The sequence below is a fragment of the Cetorhinus maximus genome, chromosome 9, assembly GCF_964194155.1.
Source record: "Cetorhinus maximus chromosome 9, sCetMax3.hap1.1, whole genome shotgun sequence".
Lineage (NCBI taxonomy): Eukaryota > Metazoa > Chordata > Chondrichthyes > Lamniformes > Cetorhinidae > Cetorhinus > Cetorhinus maximus.
This window is the reverse complement of record NC_135887.1, coordinates 30,180,213-30,203,968: the sequence shown is the minus strand read 5'-3', so window position 1 is coordinate 30,203,968 and position 23,756 is coordinate 30,180,213. Positions and strand designations below refer to the sequence as shown.

The window sequence follows — 23,756 nt, the reverse complement described above, 5'->3', positions numbered from 1 at the left end:
GAACAGTGAGCAGAAGACAGCAGGACCCAAACGTCCTATATGTGATCCAGCCAGATCTGACAGAGAGTGGCTAATCCAGCTGCCCCTTGGATTTAAGGGATTAAAGCTGAGGTTCTTAGCAAGGGAATGACCAGGGTGAGAGAGAGTAATAGTTTTACTGGGGACTGGACATCAGAAGGTAGAAGTGAGGGTGTGGTTCAGGAGATCAGTATCTACAGAAATGTCATGGTGAATAGTGGCGAAAAGCTGCAGAATTGGCATTTTGAAAGTGCAGTTGTAAGTAAATTTGGAGAGATACAGATACAGAAGGAATTAGGATTAGGGGGGAGAGGGAGGAATCTGGATGGAGAGCTCTTGGAAGGAAGGGATGAGAGATTCATCTGTGATTGACACAATAGGAGTAACAACATCATTTGAGATGATGGAACAAGATGAGATGCTGATAGCACAAAATGCCAGAGAAGTAAGAGGACAGAACAAGATGTGATTTGGAGATCAGAGCCACACTGCCACCACAAGGGTCTTCATGGGGGGAGGGGTAGAAAGTAGAGGCAGGTGGAGAGGTCATCAGCCCTCTGCCAGATTTCTGTCGAGATCTTGATGTTATCCACTGTGAGCTGATTAATGTCATTAATGTTCACAGGTGAACAGATTTGCAGGGAGATGTGGAGCGGGGCAGCGATGGCTCATCCACTGGAGTCCACGGGGTTAGTGCTGGGAGGGGTGAGTGGAATGGGAAAGGAGGAGGAAAAATTAGAAGTAGCTGAGTGGGAAGGCGGATGAGAAAGTAGGATGGAAAAGTTGAGGCTCTGCTGGTGAGGAGCCCTTCAGAGAATGCCAAGCTGGGCACAGAGGGGAGATGTAGGTTTATTAAAGAGGGGGGAGGGGGTCAAAGACACAGATGGCAATAGGAAGGTCAGGGGGTACTTGATGGGTTGGGGTAGGGATTTGGGAGGGCAGAGCACCCGAGAGGGGAGAAGGTGAAATGAGACATGGTGACAGGAGAAGAGGGGCACCTGGAAGAGTAAATTGAATTGAAAGAGTAAATTGGGGGAGGCGTTGGAATAGTGATATTGTCGCTAGACTATTAGTCCGGAGACCCAGGGTAATGCTTTGGCGACCTGGGTTCGAAACTCGCCATGTCAGTTGGTGGAATTTGAATTCAATTTTTAAAAATCTGGAATTAAAAGTCTAATGATGACCATGTAACCATTGTCAATTGTTGTAAAAATCCATCTGGTTCACTAGTGTCCTTTAGGGAAGGAAATCTGTCGTCCTTACCTGGTGTGGCCTACATGTGACTCCAGACCCACAGCAATGTGGCTGACTCTTAAATGCCCTCTGAAATGGCCTAGCAAGCCACTCAGTTGTATAAAACCACTAGAAAGTCAATAAAGAATGAAACTGGATGGACCACCCGGCATCGAATTAGGCACCGGAAACGACAACGGCAAACTCAGCCCTGTCAACCCTGCAAAATCGTCCTTGCTAACATCTGGGGGCTCATGTCAAAATGGGGAGAGCTGTCTCACAGACTAGTCAAGCAACAGCCTGACATAGTCATCCTCATGGAATCATAGCTTACAGATAATGCCCAAGACACCACCATCACCATCCCTGGGTATGTCCTGTCCCACCGGCAGGACAGGCCCAGCAGAGGTGGCTGCACAGTGGTATCACAGTCAGGAGGGAGTTGCGCTGGGAGTTCTCAACATTGACTCGGGGCCCCGTGAAGTCTCATGGCAACAGGTCAAACATGGGCAAGGAAACCTCCTGCTGATTATCACCTACCACCCTCCCTCAGCTGATGAATCAGTGCTCCTCCATGTTGAACACCACTGAGGGTGGCAAGGGCGCAGAATGTTCTCTGGGTGGGGGACTTCAATGTCCATCACCAAGAGTGGCTCGGTAGCACCACTACTGACCGAGTCCTAAATGGCATAGCTGCTAGACTGGGTTTGCGGCAGGTGGTCAGGGACCCAACAAGAGGGGAAAACATACTTGATCTCATCCTCACTGATCTGCCAGCCATAGATGCATCTGTCCATGTTAGTATCGGTAAGAGTGACCACCGATGTGGAGACAAAGCCTCGCCTTCACATTGAGGATACCCTCCATTGTGTTGTGTGGCACTACCACAGTGGTAAATGGGATAGATTTCGAACAGATCTAGCAACTCAAAACTGGGCATCCATGAGGCACTGTGGGCCATCAGCAGCAGCAGAATTGTACTCGAACACAATCTGTAACCTCATGGCCCAGCATATCCCCCACTCTACCATTGCCATTGAGCCAGGGGATCCACCCTGGCTCAATGAAGAGTGCAGAAGGACATGCCAGGAGCAGCACCAGGAATACCTAAAAATGAGGTGTCAACCTGGTGAGGCTATAACACAGGACTACTTGCGTGCTAAACGGCATAAGCAGCAAGTGATAGACAGAGCTAAGCGATCCCACAATCAACGGATCAGATCTAAGCTCTGCGGTCCTGCCACATCCGGTTGTCAATGGTGGTGGACAATTAAACAACTCACTGGAGGAGGAGGCTCCACAAATATCCCCATCCTCAATGATGGGGGAGACCAGCACATCAGTGCAAAAGATAAAGCTGAAGCACTTGCTACAATCTTCAGCCAGAAGTGCCGATTGGATGATCCAATTCGGCCTCCTCCGGAGAACCCCTGAATCACAGATGCCAGCCTTCAGCCAATTCGATTTGCTCCACGTGACACCAAGAAATGGCTGAAAGCACTGGACATTGAAAAGGCTATGGGCCCTGACAATATTCGGGCAACAGTACTGAAGACTTGTGCTCCAGAACTTATCACGCCCTTAGCCAGTCTGTTTCATTACAGCTACAACAGTCAATGTCACCCAGTTTGGGTTCTGCCAGGGCCACTCAGCTCCTGACCTCATTACAGCCTTGGTTCAAACATGGACAAAAGAGCTGAGCTCCCGAGATGAAGTGAGAGTGACTGCTCTTGACATCAAGGCAACATTTGACAGAGTGTGGCATCAAGGAGCCCTAGCAAAACCGGAGTCAATGGGAATCAGGGGAAAATTCTCTGCTGGTTGGAGTCATACCTAACACAAAGGAAGATGGTTGTGGTTGTTGGAGGTCAGTCATCTCAGCTCCAGGACATCACTGTAGGAGCTCCTCAGGGTAGTGATCTTGGCCCAGCCATCTTTAGCTGCTTCATCAATGACCTTCCTTCCATCATAAGGTCAGAAGTGGGGATGTTCGCTGTCCTTGTCCAAATGCAACAAGACCTGGACAATATCCAGGCTTGGGCTGACAAGTGGCAAGTAACATTCACACCACACAAGTGTCAGGCAATGATCATCCCCAACAAGAGAGAATCCAACCATCGTCCCTTGGTGTTCAGTGGCATTGCCATCACTGAATACACCACTATTAACACCCTGAGGGTTACCATTGACCAGAAACTGAAATGGACTAGCCATATAAATACTGTGACTACAAGAGCAGATCAGGGGCTAGGAATTCTGCGATGAGTAACTCACTTCCTGACTCCCCAAAGCCTATCCACCATCTAGAAGGCACAAATCAGGAGTGTGATGGAATACTCCCCACTTGCTTGGATGAGTGCAGCTCCCACAATACTGATGAAGCTTGACACCGTCCAGGACAAAGCAGCCCACTTTACCACATCCACAAACATTCACTCCCTCAACCACTGATGCACAGTAGCAACAGTATGTACCATCTACAAGGTACACTGCAGGAATTCACCAAGGCTTCTTCGGCAGCACCTTCCAAACCCACGAACACTACCGTCTAGAAGGACAAGGGCAGCAGACACATGGAAACACCACCACCTGGAAGTTCCCCTCCAAGTCACTCACCATCCTGACTTGGAAATATATCGCCGTTCCTTCACTGTCGTTGGGTCAAAATCCTGGTACTCCCTTCCTAATAGCACTGTGGATGTACCTACACCACACAGACTGCAGCGGTTCAAGAAGGCAACTCACCACCACCCTCAAGGGCAACCAGGGATGGACAATAAATGTTGGCCCAGCCAGCGAAGCCCACATCCCATGAATGAATTTAAAAAATGTAGGAAAAAGGGGAAGAGAAAAGTGGCAATAGAAGTGATGGGCATAGGCCCAAAGCATCAGCCAAAACACACACATGGAAACCCAAGCTATAAGAAGATAAAAGTAGATATATCCTGCCAAACAATGGGGAATAGGGATTCCGACGCAGGCAAAGGTGATACCATCACCGGTTATCATTACTTTGTTGCTGCCATATGGCTTTGAGCAAATCTTCCTCCACAATGTCTGCTTCATGCTTCCACTTATTTGAATGAGTCAAACTGCACCAGACTCTAATATGGAGGAAGTAAAGAGGTTTCAAAACTGCTTTGGATTAGAGCTCATTTAACGAAAAATATAAATATTTGTGGAAATGGCCCAGAAGCGACTGCAGCCAACTTCAAAGTGTCAATATTCAATCAGAAGCAATTGGCTGAGGTAAGTAGGTTTAGAGAATAACCATTCAAGCACAGAGGATACAGTGAGATTGTGAATCCAGAAATCGAACCCTGGTATCCATGCCATCCACCTTCCAGTGCTTTTCATGCTGCTGGTTGCTTTGGCCCTTCCCTTCCAGTCACGTGACTGAGCTTAAGCTGTAAACCAAGCAGCAGAGGCGTGAAATCCTGTAGTCATCAGCGTTGAACCTTTTTGATTTGTGTGTGAACTGCATTCCATAAGGCATTCAATCACGTGAGTGAGATGTCACCACATATCTCATCTGTCTCACCAGTTGCAGTCAGACAAACAATGATTCTCTGCTGTGAAAAGTGGTAGTCACTATACTTTATGTAGCACAACTGCAAATAGTTTAGCTCTAACACGACCTCAAGGCTGCCATGATGACGAGTTTTGTCTGTTTCAATTTGTGATTTCAGCGGAACTCTTCAGTTGCACTTCAGCTTTGGAATAATCTCAGCCAAATATTATTGCAGAGATAGAGGATGTAGTGATGAGGTTGAAGGGACTTGGGGAATCTGCTGATAGATAATAACAGCAGCATTCCCTAGAAACAGCTTTCTCCCCTGTTAGTGCTGCAAAGTGCTTTAGGGATCAAAGGATGTAATGGGCACCAAGCAGAAGGGAAGAGAATGGAGTGAAGGGGCAGGCAGTGTTAAAAGAGGGTTGAGGACAAAGGTCTTTTGAAATTGCTGAGAGAGGAGCAAGGCGGAGGGAGCACGAAATTGCCTTCTGTTATGACGTGGCAGATGATGTGTGGCAGGTGGACCAAATCCACGAAGGAAACTTGACCCCGCTATCAGAACGGTTTTGTATTTATTTTGAGATGTGTGCACTGAATTCAGTAGTAGTAAGTCCACCAAGAGATTTTTTAAAAAAACTAAAATTAAAATATTTATTAACAGAAGAGAAGGTTTCAAGCACATACATAGGTCTACAAATTACTACTATAATAACTCCTAAAATCCCTAATTTACCTGACTCCCAGCTCCACCCCCTTTAAGGCAATGGTCCAAAAATAGATTTTAGGTTTTAAACAGATCCAGCAAATCAACACAATGTCCTGGACAGTGGAATTCAAAGTGGCTTTCTCCAGTTTCAGCTTCTGTAAAGCAGGTTTATGCACAAATACTGAAGGCTTCCCACACCTCTGTTAGATCTTACAACACCTCCCCCTGACACAGCCTCATTCTCATTTATATATGTTTCACCTTTTTTAATATGTAAATTCCATTCTTTCCCTATGTCTTTGGAATTTGACCTTTCTTACAATACAAATCTTTTCATATTGCTACTATTCTCATTAACCTGTTTGAAATTCAAATCCCCCTTCACCTATCTAAAATTGTAAGTTTCCTTTACACCTTACATGCTAAAACCTCAACAAAAACAAAAATAAAAATACCTGGAAAAACTCAGCAGGTCTCACAGCATCTGCGGAGAGGAACACAGTTAACGTTTCAAGTCCGTATGACTCTTCAACAGAATTAAGGAAAAATAGAAGAGAGGTGAAATATAAGCTGGTTTAAGGGGGGTTGGAACAGGTAGAGCTGGATAGATGGCCAGTGATAGGTGGAGATTGCCAAAAGATGTCATAGACAAAAGGACAAAGAGGTATTGACGGTGGTGATATTAGCTAAGAAATGTGCTAATAGGTGACATTAAGGGTAGAAAGCAGGATGAGCAAGGTACAGATAGCCCTAGTGGGGGTGGGGTGGGGGAAAGGGATCGAAATAGGCTAAAAGGTAGAGATAAAACCATGGATGGAAATACATTTAAAAATAACGGAAATAGGTAGGGAAAGAAAAATCCTTATAAATTATTGGAAAAAGGGGGGATCGGAAAGGGGGTGGGGATGGAGGAGAAAGTTCATGATCTAAAGTTGTTGAACTCAATATTCAGTCCGGAAGGCTGGAAAGTGCCTAGTCGGAAGATGAGGTGCTGTTCCTCCAGTTTGCGTTGAGCTTCACTGAAACATTGCAGCAGACCAGGATGGACATGTGGGCATGAGAGGTGTGTTGAAATGGCAAGTGACAGGGAGGTCTGGGTCATGCTTGCGGACAGACCAAAGGTGTTCCACAAAGCGGTCACCCAGACTGCATTTGGTCTCTCCAATGTAGAGGAAACCGCATTGGGAGCATCGAATGCAGTAGACTAAATTGAGGGAAGTGCAAGTGAAATGCTGCTTCACTTGAAAGGAGTGTTTGGGCCCTTGGACGGTGAGGAGAGGGGAAGTAAAGGGGCAGTAGTTATAAAACTACTTTACAATTAACCAGATAAATATTGTGAAAATTATTATACCTCATGACACTTCAGAAAGAGGCCGCAGTTTGCTTCATTATATCTAGTCCCCTATATCTGATGGGGTGGGTGGGGGGGGAGGTGTGGATGGTGTGGTGGTGAGGGGATGTCATGTGATGAAACCTCTGGAAATACATTTAATCACAGTTGGCCACCCTAAGGACTGATGGTTGAAGAAATTAGAATTTTAAGATCGCTTTAACCATCATTGTATTTATTCTAGCAACAACACAAGAATCCCATGATTGCCTGAAAGATGAAGCAACACAGCTGAAGAGGCAGATCCAAACAGGTCAGTGCAATGCAGTTCATAGTTGGACAAGAAGAATAATCCTCTCCCCAAGTATCCACATTTTTTTTAATCATCTAGAAACAGGAATAGGCTATTTAGTCCTTTGGGCTTGTTCCACCATTCAATGAGACCATGATAACCTATCACCAAATTTCAGTTTTCATATTCACCATCAATTGCCCTTTGGATGAAGAAGTGTTTCCTAATTTCTCTCCTGAAAGATCTGGCCCTCATTTTTAGACTATGCTCCTAGTCCATGACTCTCTAACCAACAGAAATCATTTCTCTCCACCTAGCCTATCTGTTCCCCTTAATATTATGAACATTTTGATCAAATCTTTCTCTTAACCTTCTAACTTCCAGGGAATACAAACCTAATTTGTGTAATCTGTCTTTGTAATTTAAGCCTTGGAGTCCAGGAATCATTCTAGCAAACCTATGCTGCACTTCCTATAAGGCCTTCATATCCTTCCTAAAATGCGGGGCCCAGAACTGTTTGCAGCACTCCAGGTGTGGTCTAACCAGGGCTTTGTACAGATGAAGCATGACTTCTACCTGCTTGGATTCTAGTCCTCTAGATAGAAAGATCAGCATTCCATTGGCCTTTTTGATTATTTTCTGTAACTGTTCATGACATTTTAATGCCATCGGAATTCCTTGTTTGGATTCTAGCCAGTAATTCTCGCCCAAAATTCCACTCTGCACTGTCCATAAATCATCGGAGGATCTCGGCATGTAATCACTCCCACAATACATTTTCTATGTAGAAACAAATAGGATCCCTCGACTTGCTTCATGACAATCACTCATTCCCATTGTCCATTATTTTAGGAACAAGCTAGTTATATCCATGTTGACACAGCTTTGTAACCACAGCCAGAATGCCACCCCATTTAGCCAATTTAAACGAGCTGCTAATTATTTATGTATCAAAATAAAACCAATTTGTTGTAATTGAAATCTCTTGCTTTCTACTCAAGGCAGCTGAAATGAACAAAGTGCCCCATTCCTGCAGGAAATCTCTTGGGCACAGCTATAGATATGAGCAGAACTTCACTAACACCCAATTAACAAGATGCCACCAGATCATCTCAGTTCATTCAGAAGTTCAGTAGACTAAACTACTTCAGGAACAGCAAATAGACTAAACCACTTCCTGAAAGGGACCACACACAACATACAACAAATATTGGAAGATCTTTTAAAATTACTTTTATACACAGGGTCAAAATATACACATTGTTTTCACAAATCAGAATATAAAGGAAACTATTATTATTATGGTTACTATGAAACTATTATTATGATGCTATTCGAGAACATTAACATTTAAAGAGAAACCTGGACACCCCGTGATTGACAGAACTACACCACAAGATTTCAAGTTTTTATACAAAAACAAACTTTATTGTATATAAAAAGAATTAAGCAAAGCAAGCACTACTAACAATGCTATAGTTTATAAAGACTTATGCCATAAACTCAGTTCTACTTGTTACTTCAAGACCCCCCCCCCCCACCAAACCCCCTAAGAGTACCCTTATCTTACAAAATCCTATAGGTTCATTCACTGCTTTAGGGATCAGCCCAAAGGTATGCCACAGCCCCCAGGAATTCACTTTAATTCTCCTCCATGTCCCAGCTATTCTCCAAGATGCAAGATTTACAGGGATCCTTCCATTAGTTTTTGACTAAGTGATCCTCCAATCTTTCCTTAAAGAACTCATGACTGTGGACTCCTCAGGTCCTTGTCCTGCTGCTAGCAGATATACAACTGCCTTTTCACAGCCTTCCAAACTCATTCTGTTGACTGCTATCTACCACTAGAGTTTTTGGAAACTACTGTAGATTTCTTCCTCTAGCTTCAAACGAGGCAAATCTTTCAGCTCCTTTACTCCTCACTGAGCTTGAGCCCCTGCCCATATTCTTCTCAGTGAAGATAAAGTTAACATTTTTTCTGCTTAACTGCAAGCCTGACTAACATTCATTTCCTTTGGCTATCCCAACTCAGTGAGTTGTAGCCTACACAAGACCAAATCTACAACTGCCTCTGTCTGTTCCCAAACTGAACTGCTTGCTTCTGTCAGCAAACACACACACACAAATTAAACAAAGAAAGCTACTAATCCCACAGCCCATCTCCATGACAACATGGCATGATTTGAGATGTTCAAGCAGGAATGCAAACAAATTATTTTTACCTCAACGCAACTCTTTGATTCTGCAACCCATAGGAATAATTTCTATCTGTAATGGAGTTTTACAGCTCTATTACCAGAATTGCTAGCTTTTATGGAGCTAACGATGGACACCCTGGCTCTACCAAGAGGTCTAGAAATTGCTCATCCATTGCCCAGCATTTACATTTTTAACTCGCTGACCTTGAAAATAAACATAGGTTAGCTTGTAACTGTAATGAAGTCCAAGCTTGTTTGATTCACATTCACTTGAGATGCAGTGGTGTAGTGGTATTGTCACTGGACTAGTGGTCCAGAGACCCAGGGTACTGCTCTGGGAATCTGGGTTCAGATGGTGAAATTTGAATTCAATAAAAAAATCTGGAATTAAAAACCTAATGATGACTATGAAACTATTGCCGATTGTTGTAAAAGCCCATGTGGTTCATTAATGTCCTTTAGGAATGTAAATCTGCCAGTCTGGCCTACATGTGACTCCAGACCCACAGCAATCTGATTGACTCTTAAATGCCCTCTGAAATGGCCCAGCAAGCCACTGAGTTCTCAAGGGCAATTAGGCATGGGCAATAAATGCTGGCCTAGCCAGCGATGTCCACATCCCATGAACGAATTTAAAAAAAAACAGTTTCTAGAACAAATGTTTCTTTTATCTTACATTTAGCACTTTAATTCTTAAAACTAAAAGTTATGTTCTAAAATATGAATTATGATATAGATATTCGCAACACTTCAAAAAGATGCATAAAATGATCAAGCTTACTGCATGTTTGCATTCTCAGGACCTTCTGATTATCAGCTGACACATGTTCTGAAAGTCACCCAAGTAACAGGCTCCACATTGTTCTCAGTGAGGTACATGAAAATCAGAAAATCTGATAAGCTGCTTTTTGCTATTTTAACTCCAACATCTGTAACCTAGCTCCCAGCCTGACTCTGCTCAAACTGGTTGAAGAATCAGAGTTCCAGGTTTTCAGGGTCCATTAATGTGCTACTGAGGCAAAGGGGTTGAATGACTGTGTCATAATCTGACCCCCCTAAGACATAGAATGTACAGAACAGAAACAGGCCATTCAGCCCAACGGATCTATGCTGGAGTATGCATTCTTCTTGATCTAACCCAACAGCATATTTTTCTATTTTTCTTCTTGTCCACAGAATCCTGAAGGTAGCAACACAGGTTGATAAGGTGGTTACGAAGGCATATGGAAATATTTCCTTTATTAGCTGGGGCATAGAATATAAGAGCAGGGAGGTTGTGCTGGAGCTATATAAAACACTAGTTAGGCCACAACCTGAGTACTGGGTGCAGTTCTGGTCACTTCATTACCGAAAGAATGTAATTGCACTAAAGAGGGTACAGAAGAGATTTATGAGGATGTTGGAAAATTGCAGCTATGAGGAAATATTGGATGGGCTGGGGTTGGCCTCCTTGGAACAGAGGAGGCTGAGGGGAGATTTGATTGAAGTGTACAAGGTTGTGAGGGCGCTGGATGGAGTGGAATGGAAGTGCCTATTTAACTTAGCAGAGAGGTCAGCGACTAGGGGGCATAGGTTTAAGGGGATTGGTAGAAGGATTGGAGGGGAGATGAGGGAAAATGCATGAACATGAATGGGCCATAAGGCCACCTTCTGTGCTGTAACAATTCTGATTCAGTGTACTTATCTAGCTTCCCCTTAAATGCATCATAAAATCCAAATTAGTGACAGTATAAGAAAAGGATGATGAGAAAAGAATGAAATGAGAGTTTATTGGGGGAGGGGGAAAGGACACTTAATAATTCACCAGTCACGCCATGTTGCCTTCAAATCTAATGTCAGTTTTTCTTTATTATGCCAGAAACACCAGATAAAACCACAGTAAAGCACCTGACAAATTCAGATGGAAATAAATCAAACAATTCCCTCAACATCATTGAAGTGACGATCCCAGGTAAGTAAGAGCTATCCATATTTTGAGGTTATCTGATACAGTCACTCAGTGAGAGTGCATATGATGGATTGCAAGTCCAAGCTGAATTCCACCCATTTCCCCCTCTCTGTAGACAGATATTGCTGCTGTTCAACAGAAACAAGGGCTGGGCTTTTTTAATTGAAAGGAGCTTGTATTCACAGATTCATTAAAAGCACCAATAGAATGTCTGCTGTGGAACCACCAAAGTTTAATTAAATGTAGGCCCTTGAGATTTGATAGACAGCTTTCAATGGAATATTGGATACGGGAATAGCTGAAGCTCCATTGAGTTCCCAGTTTGATATCAAAGCAGGAGAAATGGGACAGTGCACACAAGTGTGAGATTGCAAACCTGAGGTGGCAGGGTGGGAGATCAGACTCTCTCACATCCCCACTAAATATGGGCAGTTGGTAGGTTTGCTAATGGCTGTGTAGGCCATGTGTGAATTGAGTTTGGTACAGGTTCAAATCAATCAATTGATCTCGTATCCACAGCTCGAAACCATGTGTTATTTTAGCACAGGGACATTTAATTTTAGTTTCAATCAAAATGGCATTCGACCAATGCTTGGGTGACACAGTGGAGGAATCCACTGACGCTACAATGGAAATAGTGTTTGGTCCAGGAATGTCTGCAGAGGAGAGTACTTTGGGGGAATGTTACATTCTTGGGATTTGAGTGGGACTCATATGCAGCCTGAGTGTCCCGATTACAGCCCAACGTCTGAAACCACTGAGTATTCAGGAGTTTTGATGCCTAAAGTGAATGCTGGATGGTGATGGCCAGGCAGGTTAGTGTAGTTGTTTCTGAAAATTAACCACATAACATGATTGAGAATAACAACATCATTGGAGCCTTGCTCGTTTGGGAATAAAACCCCATCTATTATGAAGGGATGTGTTTGAAGTGAAAGTCAATGGAGTGTCTAGGATACTGGTGAAGGCAGTTTGAAATACCCTTCATTCCAGTATTATTGTTAGGGGCTGGTGGCAATTAATGCACACTATCTCTGAAAATAAATTGCCTGCAAAAACAATAAGTCATTAACCTCCTGCCAATTGTTTTATCAAAATCCTGTGCACTGGGCCTATGACCACTCAGTCTGGGGTGGTGGAAAGACTAGCAACCCTATGTTCTCCATTAAGTCCAGATAATACACAAGCCTGTAATCAGTCTGATATATGTTCCGGGATCTTGTAAGGTGACTTATGTAAAAGTTGGATGCTTGTTCATTGTGTGCACCCATGTTTTGGATTCTGTATCCTACGGAGCCCAACTCTCGTTCTAAATTTTTTTCTTTTGCAGAAAATTATGATGCAAAGCTCACAAGAGTGGACATTGCCAATAATCTACGGGAGCAAGTGCAGGACCTGTTCAATCGCAAATATGGTAATTTCAGTTGATCTGCAATGGTGTCTATGCTTAGAATATAAGACTGCAATCTAGTCAGCAGAACCTTTATCATTGATGTTGCTGGTGCTGGCGTGAGTGGATGTTTTCAGGGTGGTGGAGCAAGGAAATGACGGTTAGGGTTTATATTTAAATTACCTATGAAGTCTTTGGCCTGTCCCTAGACTCTGTACAAATATTCCGGTCCATGGGAGCAGCCATTGCACCAATTTCCTTCAATCCTCCCTAGACAAAGCCAGTCAACACCAAAAAAAGAGGCTGACAGTGAGGAATGCCCCTCCATCCTCGTTAAAATGTGAACCCTAGCAAACCTGAAGTCAATTGGAGTTGAGGGGGAAAGCTCTCTATTGGTTGAAGCCATACCTAAAACAAAGGAAGATGGTTGTGGTTATTGGAGGTCAATCATCTCAGTTCCAGGACATCACTGCAGGAGATCCTCAGGGTAGTGTCCTAGGCCCAACCATCTTCAGCTGCTTCATCAATGACCTTCCTTCCATCATAAGGTCAGAAGTGTGGTGATTGCACAATGTTCAGTACCATTTGCAACTCTCCAGATACAGAAGCAGTCTCTGTTCATATACAGCAAGATCTGGACAATATTCAAGCTTGGGCTGATAAGTGGCAAGTAACATTGATGCCACACAAGGCAATGACCATCTCCAAAAAGAGAGAATCATCCATCTCCCCTTGACATTCAATGGCATTACCATCGCTGTATCCCCCACTATCAACATCTGGGGGGGTTACCATTGACCAGAAATTGAACTGGACTAGCCATATAAATACCGTGGCTACAAGAGCAGGACAGAGGCTGGGAATTCTGCAGCAAGTAACTCACCGCCTGACTCCCCAAAGCCTGTCTACCATCTACAAGGCACAAGTCAGGCGTGTGATGGAATACTCTTTGACTGGAGGGGTGCAGCTCCAACAACACTCAAGAAGCTGGACTCCATCCAGGTCAAAGCAGCCAACTTGATTGGCACCCCATCCACTATCTTCAACATTCACTCGCTCCACCACTAATGCACAGTGGCAGCAGTGTGTGCTATCTACAAAGTGTGCTGCAGAAACTCACCAAAGCACCTTTGATAGCACCTTCCAAAACCACAACCTCTACCACCTAGAAGGACAAGGGCAGCATGTGATGCATGGGAACACCACCACCTGGAAGTTCCCCTCCAGGTCACACACCATCCTGACTTGGAACCACATCTTCATTCCTTCGCTGTCGCTGGGTCAAAATCATGGAATTCCCTGACAGCACTGTGGGTGTTCCTACAGCTCATGCACTGTAGCAGTTCAAGAAGGCGGCACACCACTTTCTCAAGGGCAACTAGGGATGGGCAATAAATGCTGGCCCAGCCAGCGATGCCGATGCCCCATGAACTAATAAAAAAAAAGCCAGGACATATTGTGAATGAGCATTCAGAAATCCTAGGGTGATAGCGGGTCCCTAGAAACTTTCTCCTCTTCAAGCTAATTCTCTAGGCAGTGCAAAAAATAAAATTAACGTCCAAACTCCAAATGCTTAGTTTAGACCAGGGTACTCCAAGCTGCAGCTAGACACTTGTGTGTCCCAGTCCTCTCCGTTCTTCAATTCACTAGTTGTTTTCTCATTGTTTGAGGTTCATGAGTCTGGGGGTTTGGAAAGGGTTGCGCTCAGCACTGTTGCTTCATTGGTGGATTAATCTTAAATAAGAACACCATGGCCTGTTCATAGCTGCAAATCAATGGGACTGAGTTGCACGATTTTGACACTTTAATCCCTCTCCCTCCTGCTGGAGTGGGGGGCTAAAATTGAGGTCAAAGGGCAGTGGGAGAGTAGAATTTATTTTTCGGTGTTCATTACTTGGTGCGAGAGGGAAACAACAACAGCTTGCATTTATATAGCACCTTTAATGCAAAAAGATATCCTACAGCACTTCAGGTGCACAATCAAAAGATGGATGCCATGGTATGAAGGGAGATATTAAGTGGTGTGTCCAAAAACCTAGTCAAAGAGCACGTGGGTTATACTATACATGGTTCCACTTGTGCATGAGTCACCTTACACACCATCATATTCCCTCGAGAGTTTTAACTCCATCGCACCCTTTTGTTGACCTGTTGCAGACAATACCTGGAGATATAATTGACCAAAAGTCAACTTTGATTTGGGACAAATTTCTGCCTTGCCCCTGTTGGCTGGGATTCAGATTTACCCAAAAGAAGTAAAGGGAAAGAAAGATTTTGCATTTATATAGCGCCTTTCACAATCTGAGGATATTCCAAACGGCTCTACAGCCGACAAAGTAGTTTTGAAGAATGGTCGCTGTTGTAATGTTGTAAACGCAGCAGCAGCTTTACATGTAAAAGAGACACAGCAAAGTGCAATTCCTACTCAATGTTTCTGCTGAAATAATGGACAGGAATGTCATAGCATATTAAGCACCTACAAACTATTATTGCAGCAATCATTTATAAGCTCATGTTTAAAAGGGTTTCTCAGCAGTGTTCTAAATCATATTCCCTTGATTAAGACTGCTCTAAGTTAATATTTACTTTGTAGTAGAACTATTAACTAATTCTAACATGATCATAAAGCTAGTTTGCCTCAGCCCTGATAAGTTTAAAGATGCATTGAATATTTTTCGGCCTGTTGAGTGTTGATCTGATTGTGTTGTAGAGAATTGTCAAACTGTTGCTCTGTGCTTCCTTCAATATGGCAGCTGAGTTTGGTAACTCACCATGTGTGACAACATTCATTCCCTCCACTACTGATGTACAGTTGCAGCAGTGTGTATAATCTACAAGATGCATCGCAGCAACTTGTCAAGGCTCCTTCGACAGCACCTTGCAAACCCACGACCTCTACCGCCTAGAAGGACATGGGCAGCAAATGCATGTGAAAACCACCACCTGGAAGATCCCCTCAAAGTCACTCACCATCCTGACTTGGAAATATATCGCCGTTCCTTCACTGTTGCTGGGTCAAAATCCTAGAACTCCCTCCCTAACAGCACTGGAGGTGTACCTATGCCACATAGACTGCAGCGGTTCAAGAAGGCAGCTCACCACCACCGTCTCAAGGGCAGTTAGGGATGGGCAATAAATGCTGGCCCAGCCAGCGACGCCCACATCCCATAAAAGAATAAAAGAAATGTCTTGTCCCAGTAGCCTGTGCCATCCCTTCTTTATGTTGATTTGTACACTCTGTAAAAATTGGAGAGATGTTAGTGTTATTGCCTCACTTCTTATCATTTACAGGTGAAGCTTTAGGTATAAAATACCCTGTTCAAGTTCCTTATAAACGCATAAAAAGCAATCCTGGCTCGGTTATAATTGAAGGGCTTCCACCTGGCATTCCATTCCGAAAACCCTGCACGTTTGGATCCCAGAATTTGGAGAGAATCTTGGCCGTGGCTGACAAAATCAAATTCACCATAACCAGGTAACCAGAACAAGGGAGCTGTAAATAACCAGATAATGGCAACAGGTGAACTCTAACTAACAAGGTAATGATGACTGAGGAGCAGTAAATAACCAGGTTAAAACCAGAGCTGAAAGTAACCAAGAAATAAGAGCTGTAAATAACTGGGTAAAAACAAGGGAGCTATGATTAACCAGCCAATTGAATGAACTCAGAAGTTAAATCTCGATAAAAGTATAGAGTGCCTATTCTTAATTGCTGACATTGTCTCTGCTTCAGTCACTAATTGCAGTAGTATAATCTACAGCCTCACAACACTCGTGTAAAATTTCTTCCTGTGTTAGATCTCTCCCATTTTAACTTACATCTTGTGTTCCCTCAGTCTAGCTTCTCAAATCTGTTTCTATCTACTCTGTCCCATTCCTTCATCACTTTGAACACCTCTATCAAATTACCCCATAATCTCCTCTGTTCTAACAAAGACAGCCCCATTCTTTCAAGTCTTTTTCCCTATTTGTATTTCCCTGTACCAGGAAGCATCCTAGAGAATCTGCACTGCACTTTCTCCATTGTTTTAACATCCTTCCCATAGTGTAGAGACCAAAACTATACACAGACCAGGATTTTACATTTGGCGTGCGGGGGCGGGCCCATAATGCTGGAACGTAAAATGATGTGCGATGACATCGAGCATGCGTCCCGACATCATCGTGCTGTCTTGCGATGTTTCGTTCTGCGGGCGTGCGCCGATAATTGTTAGGCCGATTAAGGCCATTAAACAGGTAATTAACATGAATGTTACGCTGCCCGTCCAACCTAACGGTTGGCGGGCAGGCGAAAAGGCCAAGCAGCCTTTATGTTTTTTAGGAAATCTCATCCATGAGCGGGATGATGTTTCCTAAAGCTTTTACGAATTAAATTAAAACTTTTCCTGAAAAATAAAAACATGTCCCATCTCATGTGACACAGTCACATGAGGGGACATGTTTCATTAAATTTTTATTGCATTTATTCATTTTTTAAAAAAGTGCTTCAATCTCCCTGAGGCACGGAGCTGCCTCAGGGAGATTGAAGCATTCTTTCACACATGTGCGCGAAAGAGTGCTGGACCCGACTCTCCCTCCTCCCACACAGGTAGCGCTCAGTGCTACCACTCGCGTATTACACTGGGCGGGCCTTAATTGGCCCGCACACGTAAAATGGCGGTGCAGAGCTGATCGCGGGCAGCGGTTGGCTCCATGACCGCTCCCGCTGAGCCCGCACGACACAGGAAAAATTCAGGCCAGAGTATTCCAACCACAGTCTTATTAAGATTTTGCACAGACGCGCCATTACTTTCTGACTTTTATATTTCGTACTCTTAGCATTAGCTTTTGTGGCCTTATCCAGTTGTGGTGTTGCTTATAATGAATCTGAACCCTCCAATGCCTCCAACTGGAGGAGGCTATTTAATCCCTTGACCTGTTCTGCCATTCATTGAGATCTAGCATCCAGGGAATATAAACCTAGTCTCCTCAATCTCTCCTCACTGGATAATCCCTTCATCCCAGGAATCAGTCTGGTGAATTTTCATTTCACTCCCCCTTGGACAAGTATATCCTTCCTTTGGTAAGAAGGCCAAAACTGTACACAATATTCCAAGGCTCTATATAATTGCAATAAGATGACCTTACATTCAATTCCTTCGTAATAAAGGCTAAGATAGTCTAAGGAAATCAAGGAATAATATGAATATAGTGCAGGAAGGTGGAGTTGAGGTTGAAGATCAACCATAATCTTATTGAATGGCAGACCAGGCTGAATGGCCTACTCCTGCTCATATTTCTCATGTTCTTACGTACATTGGGGAACGTCACAGGCCTAGTAACATGATATTCTAATGAATGGTTTTGCAATCTTCTAAAATTTGTATGCTTTTGTCATTTTACAGGCCTTTCCAAGGACTCATCCCCAAACCTGGTAAGGGTATTTTTACACATAAATAACAACTTCATAGCATTAAACACTTCTCTTGTATTTTTATTTTAAACTTGCATGGTAGTAGTAAATCCATAAAGCTGCCAAGTGGGCATTTTACCCCCACCTCTGAGGGACTGTGGTAAAGACATACTGTTGGTGTTCAGGAATGGCACCTTGGCAGGTGATTGGAGGATCAGATATGCTGCCAGTTCTCCCTCTTTGGTACAGACAAGACCTAGAACAAGTAGGACTCCTCCCAGAAACACAGAGCAAAGAGGGATTTACAAATTCCCAATGTACACTCCTGCTGGGTGAAGATTCCCATTCGGAGGACAAATTCATAAAATTTACCTTCTGACTGATGAGACATAAGAGGGAGAGAGCTGGCAGCATTTCTGAGTCACTTATTACTTGCCTGTGTCAACATAGACAGGAATGTGGGCTGGAACCCTGATCAGTGTGAGCAAAGTCTTTAATGGTACAAGATGGTCAAAAGTAAAACTCAAATAAAGAAACCCCCAGCATGTTTCTCTAGTGGTATTATGAACAATGCTCCACTGGGCAGTGGAATACTGTCTCTTATTGCCAGTAATGTGGACTGTGCCTGTGTGCAATGCTGAGCGAGCCCAGCAACCGAAGAATGGCAGGGGCAGGCATGAGTGAAGGAGGTGTCTCTCCGGTTTCCACATCTGCAACAGTTCACTGCCTTGCTGTAAGGAATGCAAAGAAGGTTTAGATTAAGGCAGCTACCACCTCAAAACCTGTAGCACTTGTAGTTGCAGGGCTATCTACTGACCTAGCAAATGAAAGAATGAAGGTACCGGACCACTTCCGTCCCTAGAGATATTGAGTGGCTAAACCACCTCACATCGCCCTCTCCCTGAGGAAATACTTAAGAAACAGAACACAGTTAGAAATTAGAAAACGCACCAAATATATCCTCACAAGGAGGAAATCCAGGGGTGAACACACTGAACATGCCTGCTCCACACTGTTAGGGCCAATAATACTTGGTATAATTAGAATCGCAATGTGCCTCAGCATCTGATTTGAGAAGAAGCAGTATGGGGTAGCTGGAGAGGAAAGCTGCTATATTCATGGTCACAATTTAAGACCATGGACAATGGCCAAAGTCGTTTATTTGATCAGGTTATGTGGTGCTTGTAGCAATAACTAGTAAATTGAATGGTTCAGGGGCTAAAGTAACTGTATGTATTAGCCTTCCTCCCCATTCTAGCTGATTGACCAGTGATTGGATAGATATGTCACCTGGTTCTCGATCAGAATTATACTGAAGGGCCATGATGTATTGTTTGGGAAAATGGAGGGTTTGAGTAGCTCATGCAAAAATGGCAACTGTGGTTGGAAACTTGTCTGATATGGCTGTGAATTCAGAATTCAAAGATTACCCTGACAGCTACTGACACGTCCCTGACCTGGATGTGCCTTGTCAGTGTGGCTACAGGACTGACCCCAGTTCTGTGATAGCTTCCTCAGGGATTTGTTGTCACCGCATGGAAGTGCCTTCCAGTATTTCCAGTTACAAAGTACCAGGGCCTGCACGAACAGGCAACAAAAGGAAGAATCCTAAGTCAGCACAGAAGATGCCAATTAACCTGGTGGCATGCTCCCTCGGGGCCTTCTCCTCAGCACCAACACCACCTCTGGGCTGCTTCCACCACCACCACCTTCGAGATTCCTACTCCATCCACCTCCTCCTTAACCTTGTAAAAACAGAGCAATGCCCATGCACGGATCACAGAATGGATAGCCGGGCCAAGAGATCCATGTGGCAGGTGGGAAAAGCTTTAAGGAGATGATTAAAGAGACTAAAGCCCTTTTGTGCTTACTGACAGGCTAAGAAACAACTCCAAGCTCTGCAGCATTTTTAAAGTTGAAAAATAAGCAGCAGGCAATGGCTGCAATTTGTTTTTTTTATATAAAAAAGCTGCTTCAGGGAGCTCTGTTAAAAGCTAGTGAAGGGTCTACAGAGTTTTTTCTAATTTGCATGAAAGGTCGTTAATCAGCCTTGCACACACAATGCCTATGGGCTCGAAATGCTTATCGTGCTTCCAGGCCACATTACCAGACACAGTGCACATTGGGCATTGAGCAGGCCACTGTGTCCAATAGTGCAAGGTTCTAGCCCTTCAGAACGACCTATGTAATGGACCACATTACAGGCCCATGCCGTCTTCATTTTGAAGATTGATTTCTCTAAAGCCCTCCTCACTGGCCTCTCTGCTTCCACCCTCTACGCATTCAGCTAATCCACAACTCTGCGTTTCCCACAAGGCCTGCACACTCATCAACCCTATCCTCACCCAGTGCCGCTGGCTGCCTGTATCCCACCAAAAGAATTTCAAGATCCTCAGAAGCCAAAATACTGCTGGAAATCTGAAATAAAAACAGAAAATGCTGGAAACCCTCAACGAAAAGAAGAAGGTAGGGTCACACTTTCAGATCTATGACACTTCATCAAAACTGTCTGAACTGTTCTCCTGCATCCCAACAGTGACGACATTTTAAAAGTACTTAATTGGCTGTCAAACATTTTGGAATGCCCTAGTTGTGAAAAGCACAATAAATATTGAAGTCCTTTATTCTTTCCTCCATTCCAAGCAAGACAAGGGCAAGCATCGCAGATCTGCCAAGGAAGTTGTCAGAGCTGTCAGCATCATGGTGGCTGCCACTGTGTTATTAATGGAGCTGACAACTTGGTCTTTACTGGATAGAATTACCTCCATGCTTTGCTCAAAACCTTGAGACAAGTTCAAGCTGGGCTCCTCCATGAGGGTCCGGGAGATTGCCTGCAAGCTTTTTTGACAGACTGCCCAGCGCATCTAGCATTTCCTAGTAGATCTCCATCTGTCTTCTCTGATAGCCTGGGCCCTCTGTCCAAGTCATCTGCAGCGGAACGGGTATGCAGCCTTGCCCTCTGGTGAACTGGCACCCATGCTGCCCTGTCCCCCTGCCCTAGCTCCTGCAAGCCCATGTCCAGTAAATCACCGTGTGTGGACACTGTCTCAAAACTAGCCTACAGAGTCAGCCACTATCTGAGCTGGTTGTGAGAATTGGGTTGAGTGACAGTGCTTCTTCCTGAGCAAGACTTCTCTGCTTTTCCTCAACTGGCACATTCTCAGGGCTCAAATGAAAGAGATGGACAAGGGTAAATGTGTGGTGTGAAGGAGAGCAGAGGGAAAGTAGGGTGTGAAAGTATCTGCAGCTTATCAAGCAGAGTGTATGGGGTGAAAAAGAAGTCAGAAGGAAGAAAGAGGATTAAATTGAAGAAATGCTGCACGACATCTCTGCCCATGTCCTAACTCGCACCAAGACCTGTTTACCTATTGTCCATGATATCGTTGACCTACGTTGGCTTTAGGTTAAGCAATGGCTCAATTTAAAAGTTCTCATCCATATTTTCAAAACCCCTCCATGCCTCACCCCTTCCTGCCTCTGTAATCTCCTCCAGCCTCTCAACCCTTTGAGATATCCACGCGCCATCAGTTCTGACTTCTCGAGCATCCCCAATTTTAATCATTCCACCATTGGCAGCCATGCCTTCAGTTGCTAAGACCCTAAGTTCTAGAATTTTCTCCCCAAATCTCTCTGCTTCTCTACCCCTCTTTCCTCATTCAAGACACTCCTTAAAACTTCTTTGATTTAAAGGCCAGATTCTTGCCGTCAAGGTGGACAGTGTGCAACAGGAAATTTCTAGGCTCACCACATGTGCCTCGGGAGAAACTGCCCTGCCAGACTTGATTTTCACTCCAGGCGGCAGCTGCGGGATGGAGTCGGACCTGACGCCCCTGGATGCAGATCGGAGGCAGCCACGGGCTGCTGAGTACCAAGGTGGGCTTTTCAAAAGGCCCACCTCATTTCTTCGGGACTTAGTCCCAGCTGTATTGTTAAAGATTAGGCCCTCCACCCCCCATCCCAAATATCCAGTCATCTCCTAACCACTCCCCATGCACCATACATGCCAACTCATGCCCCCACCCACCTCAATGGTCCCTCCTATGCCCCATGCCAACTCATGCCCCCACCCACCCCCAAAGCCCCTTATAGCCCAATGCCAATTTAATACCAACCTATTCCCTCCACCCGCAACCCTTTGCCATTGCATCCTCAATGCCAACTCATTCATATCCACCATAGGAAGACATCAGAAGGCATGTTGAGATGAAATGAAATAAAATAAAGATCTAAATATCTATTGCAGCCTCTATTATAGTTAAAAAAAAACTCTCCCATTCATGAAAGCCCATTCAACACTTTTAAAATCCTGCAAGTACTTAATCCTGTAGAGTAACAAGCAGACTTTATTCAAAACCCCACACCAAAGACAGTTAATCCTTTAATAACCTCGTCCAACTGTCAGTCAGACTCTGAACTTAGGACCCGCTGCTCAGATAATTGCAGATTGTGGAAAGCAGGTAAATGTTAATAATGATACTATGATAGCCCTTGGGGTGATGTCAACAAACAGCCTTTGTAACTTCCAGAACAGATTTTTTTCAACTCTCTCTGACACAGGCAGTCTGTTTATTTTACATTTTTAAAGGGCTGGCGATTTAAATAGCTTCACAGCTTGATAGTTCTACGTACCTTCTCTGACCTTCATGAGCCTTTATGTCATCTCCATAAATTTGTAGTTCCCACACTGTGGGATAAGGCCCTTGCTAAAGTGAAAATGGGGTTTGTTTGAACTCAGCATTGACCTGCTTAGTTCTGGTTTCCCTCATGCATGAGTTACACCCCACCTCTTTCCCCTATTGGTGAAAATGGGGGCAGGACTTCTGGATCCAGGTCCCATCCACCATTTTTAAAAGTAAATGGAGTCTCCACTACTCTGAAGAAATCTGGCCCAATATCTCCTTACATGGCTCGTGTCAAATTTTGTTAGCTAGCACTCCTTTGAAGTATCTTGGGGCTTTTTTGTTATCTTACAGTAAATGCTACTGTTACAAGCCTGTCTGTTATTTTATGGCAGGGGGATGTGGTGGCGTAGTGAAAGGGGAGGCATTGCCACAGGACTAGTAATCCAGAGATCCAGGGTAATGCTCTTGGGACCTGGGTTCAATAAAAATCTGGAATTGGATGTCTACTGATGACCATGTAATCGTTGTCGATTGTTGTAAAAACCTATCTGGTTCACTAGTGTCCTTCAGGGAAGGAAACCTGCTGTCCTTACTGGGTCTGGCCTACATGTGACTCCAGACCCACAGCAATGTGGTTGACTCTTAACTGCCCTCTGAAATGGCCTAGCAAGCTACTCAGTTGTATCAGACTGCTAGAAAATCAGTAAGGAATGAAACCGGACGGGCCACCTGGCATACTCGGCCTTGTCGACTGTGCAAAGTCCTCCTTACAAACATCTGGGTGCTTGTGCCAAAATTGGGAGAGCTGTCTCACAGACTAGTTAAGCAACAGCCTGACATACTCATACTCTGGGAATCATACTTTACAGGCAATGCCCCAGACACCACCATCACGATGCCTGGTTATGTCCTGTCCTGTCCCACCGGCAGGACAGACCCGCCAGAGATGGTGACACAGTGGTATACAGTCAGGAGGGAATTGCCCTGCAAGTCCTCAACATCAACTCTGGACCCCATGAAATCTCATGGCATCAGATCAAACATGGGCAAGGGAACCTCTTGCTGAATACCTGAATACCACGTACTACCCCCCCCCCTCCCCCCCCCCCCCGC

The 23,756-nt window shown here is 44.3% G+C and overlaps 1 protein-coding gene across 11 annotated transcripts in view; it reads left to right on the top strand.

Annotated features, from left to right (window-relative positions):
- Nucleotides 1–23,756, top strand: part of gtf2ird1 (GTF2I repeat domain containing 1) — a 200,237-nt gene that overhangs the window by 146,452 nt on the left and 30,029 nt on the right. For 5 of the 11 annotated variants that reach the window (XM_078548429.1, XM_078548432.1, XM_078548431.1 and 2 more), the window contains 6 exons: nt 7,046–7,114; nt 11,150–11,242; nt 12,570–12,653; nt 15,921–16,104; nt 18,014–18,042; nt 20,338–20,487. In XM_078548429.1, coding sequence (XP_078404555.1) covers nt 7,046–7,114; nt 11,150–11,242; nt 12,570–12,653; nt 15,921–16,104; nt 18,014–18,042; nt 20,338–20,487 — 609 coding nt within the window. Of the gene's footprint in view, nt 1–7,045; nt 7,115–11,149; nt 11,243–12,569; nt 12,654–15,920; nt 16,105–18,013; nt 18,043–20,308; nt 20,488–23,756 lie in introns of all 11 variants that reach the window. The other 6 variants (XM_078548437.1, XM_078548435.1, XM_078548436.1 and 3 more) reach the window with 2 other exon arrangements.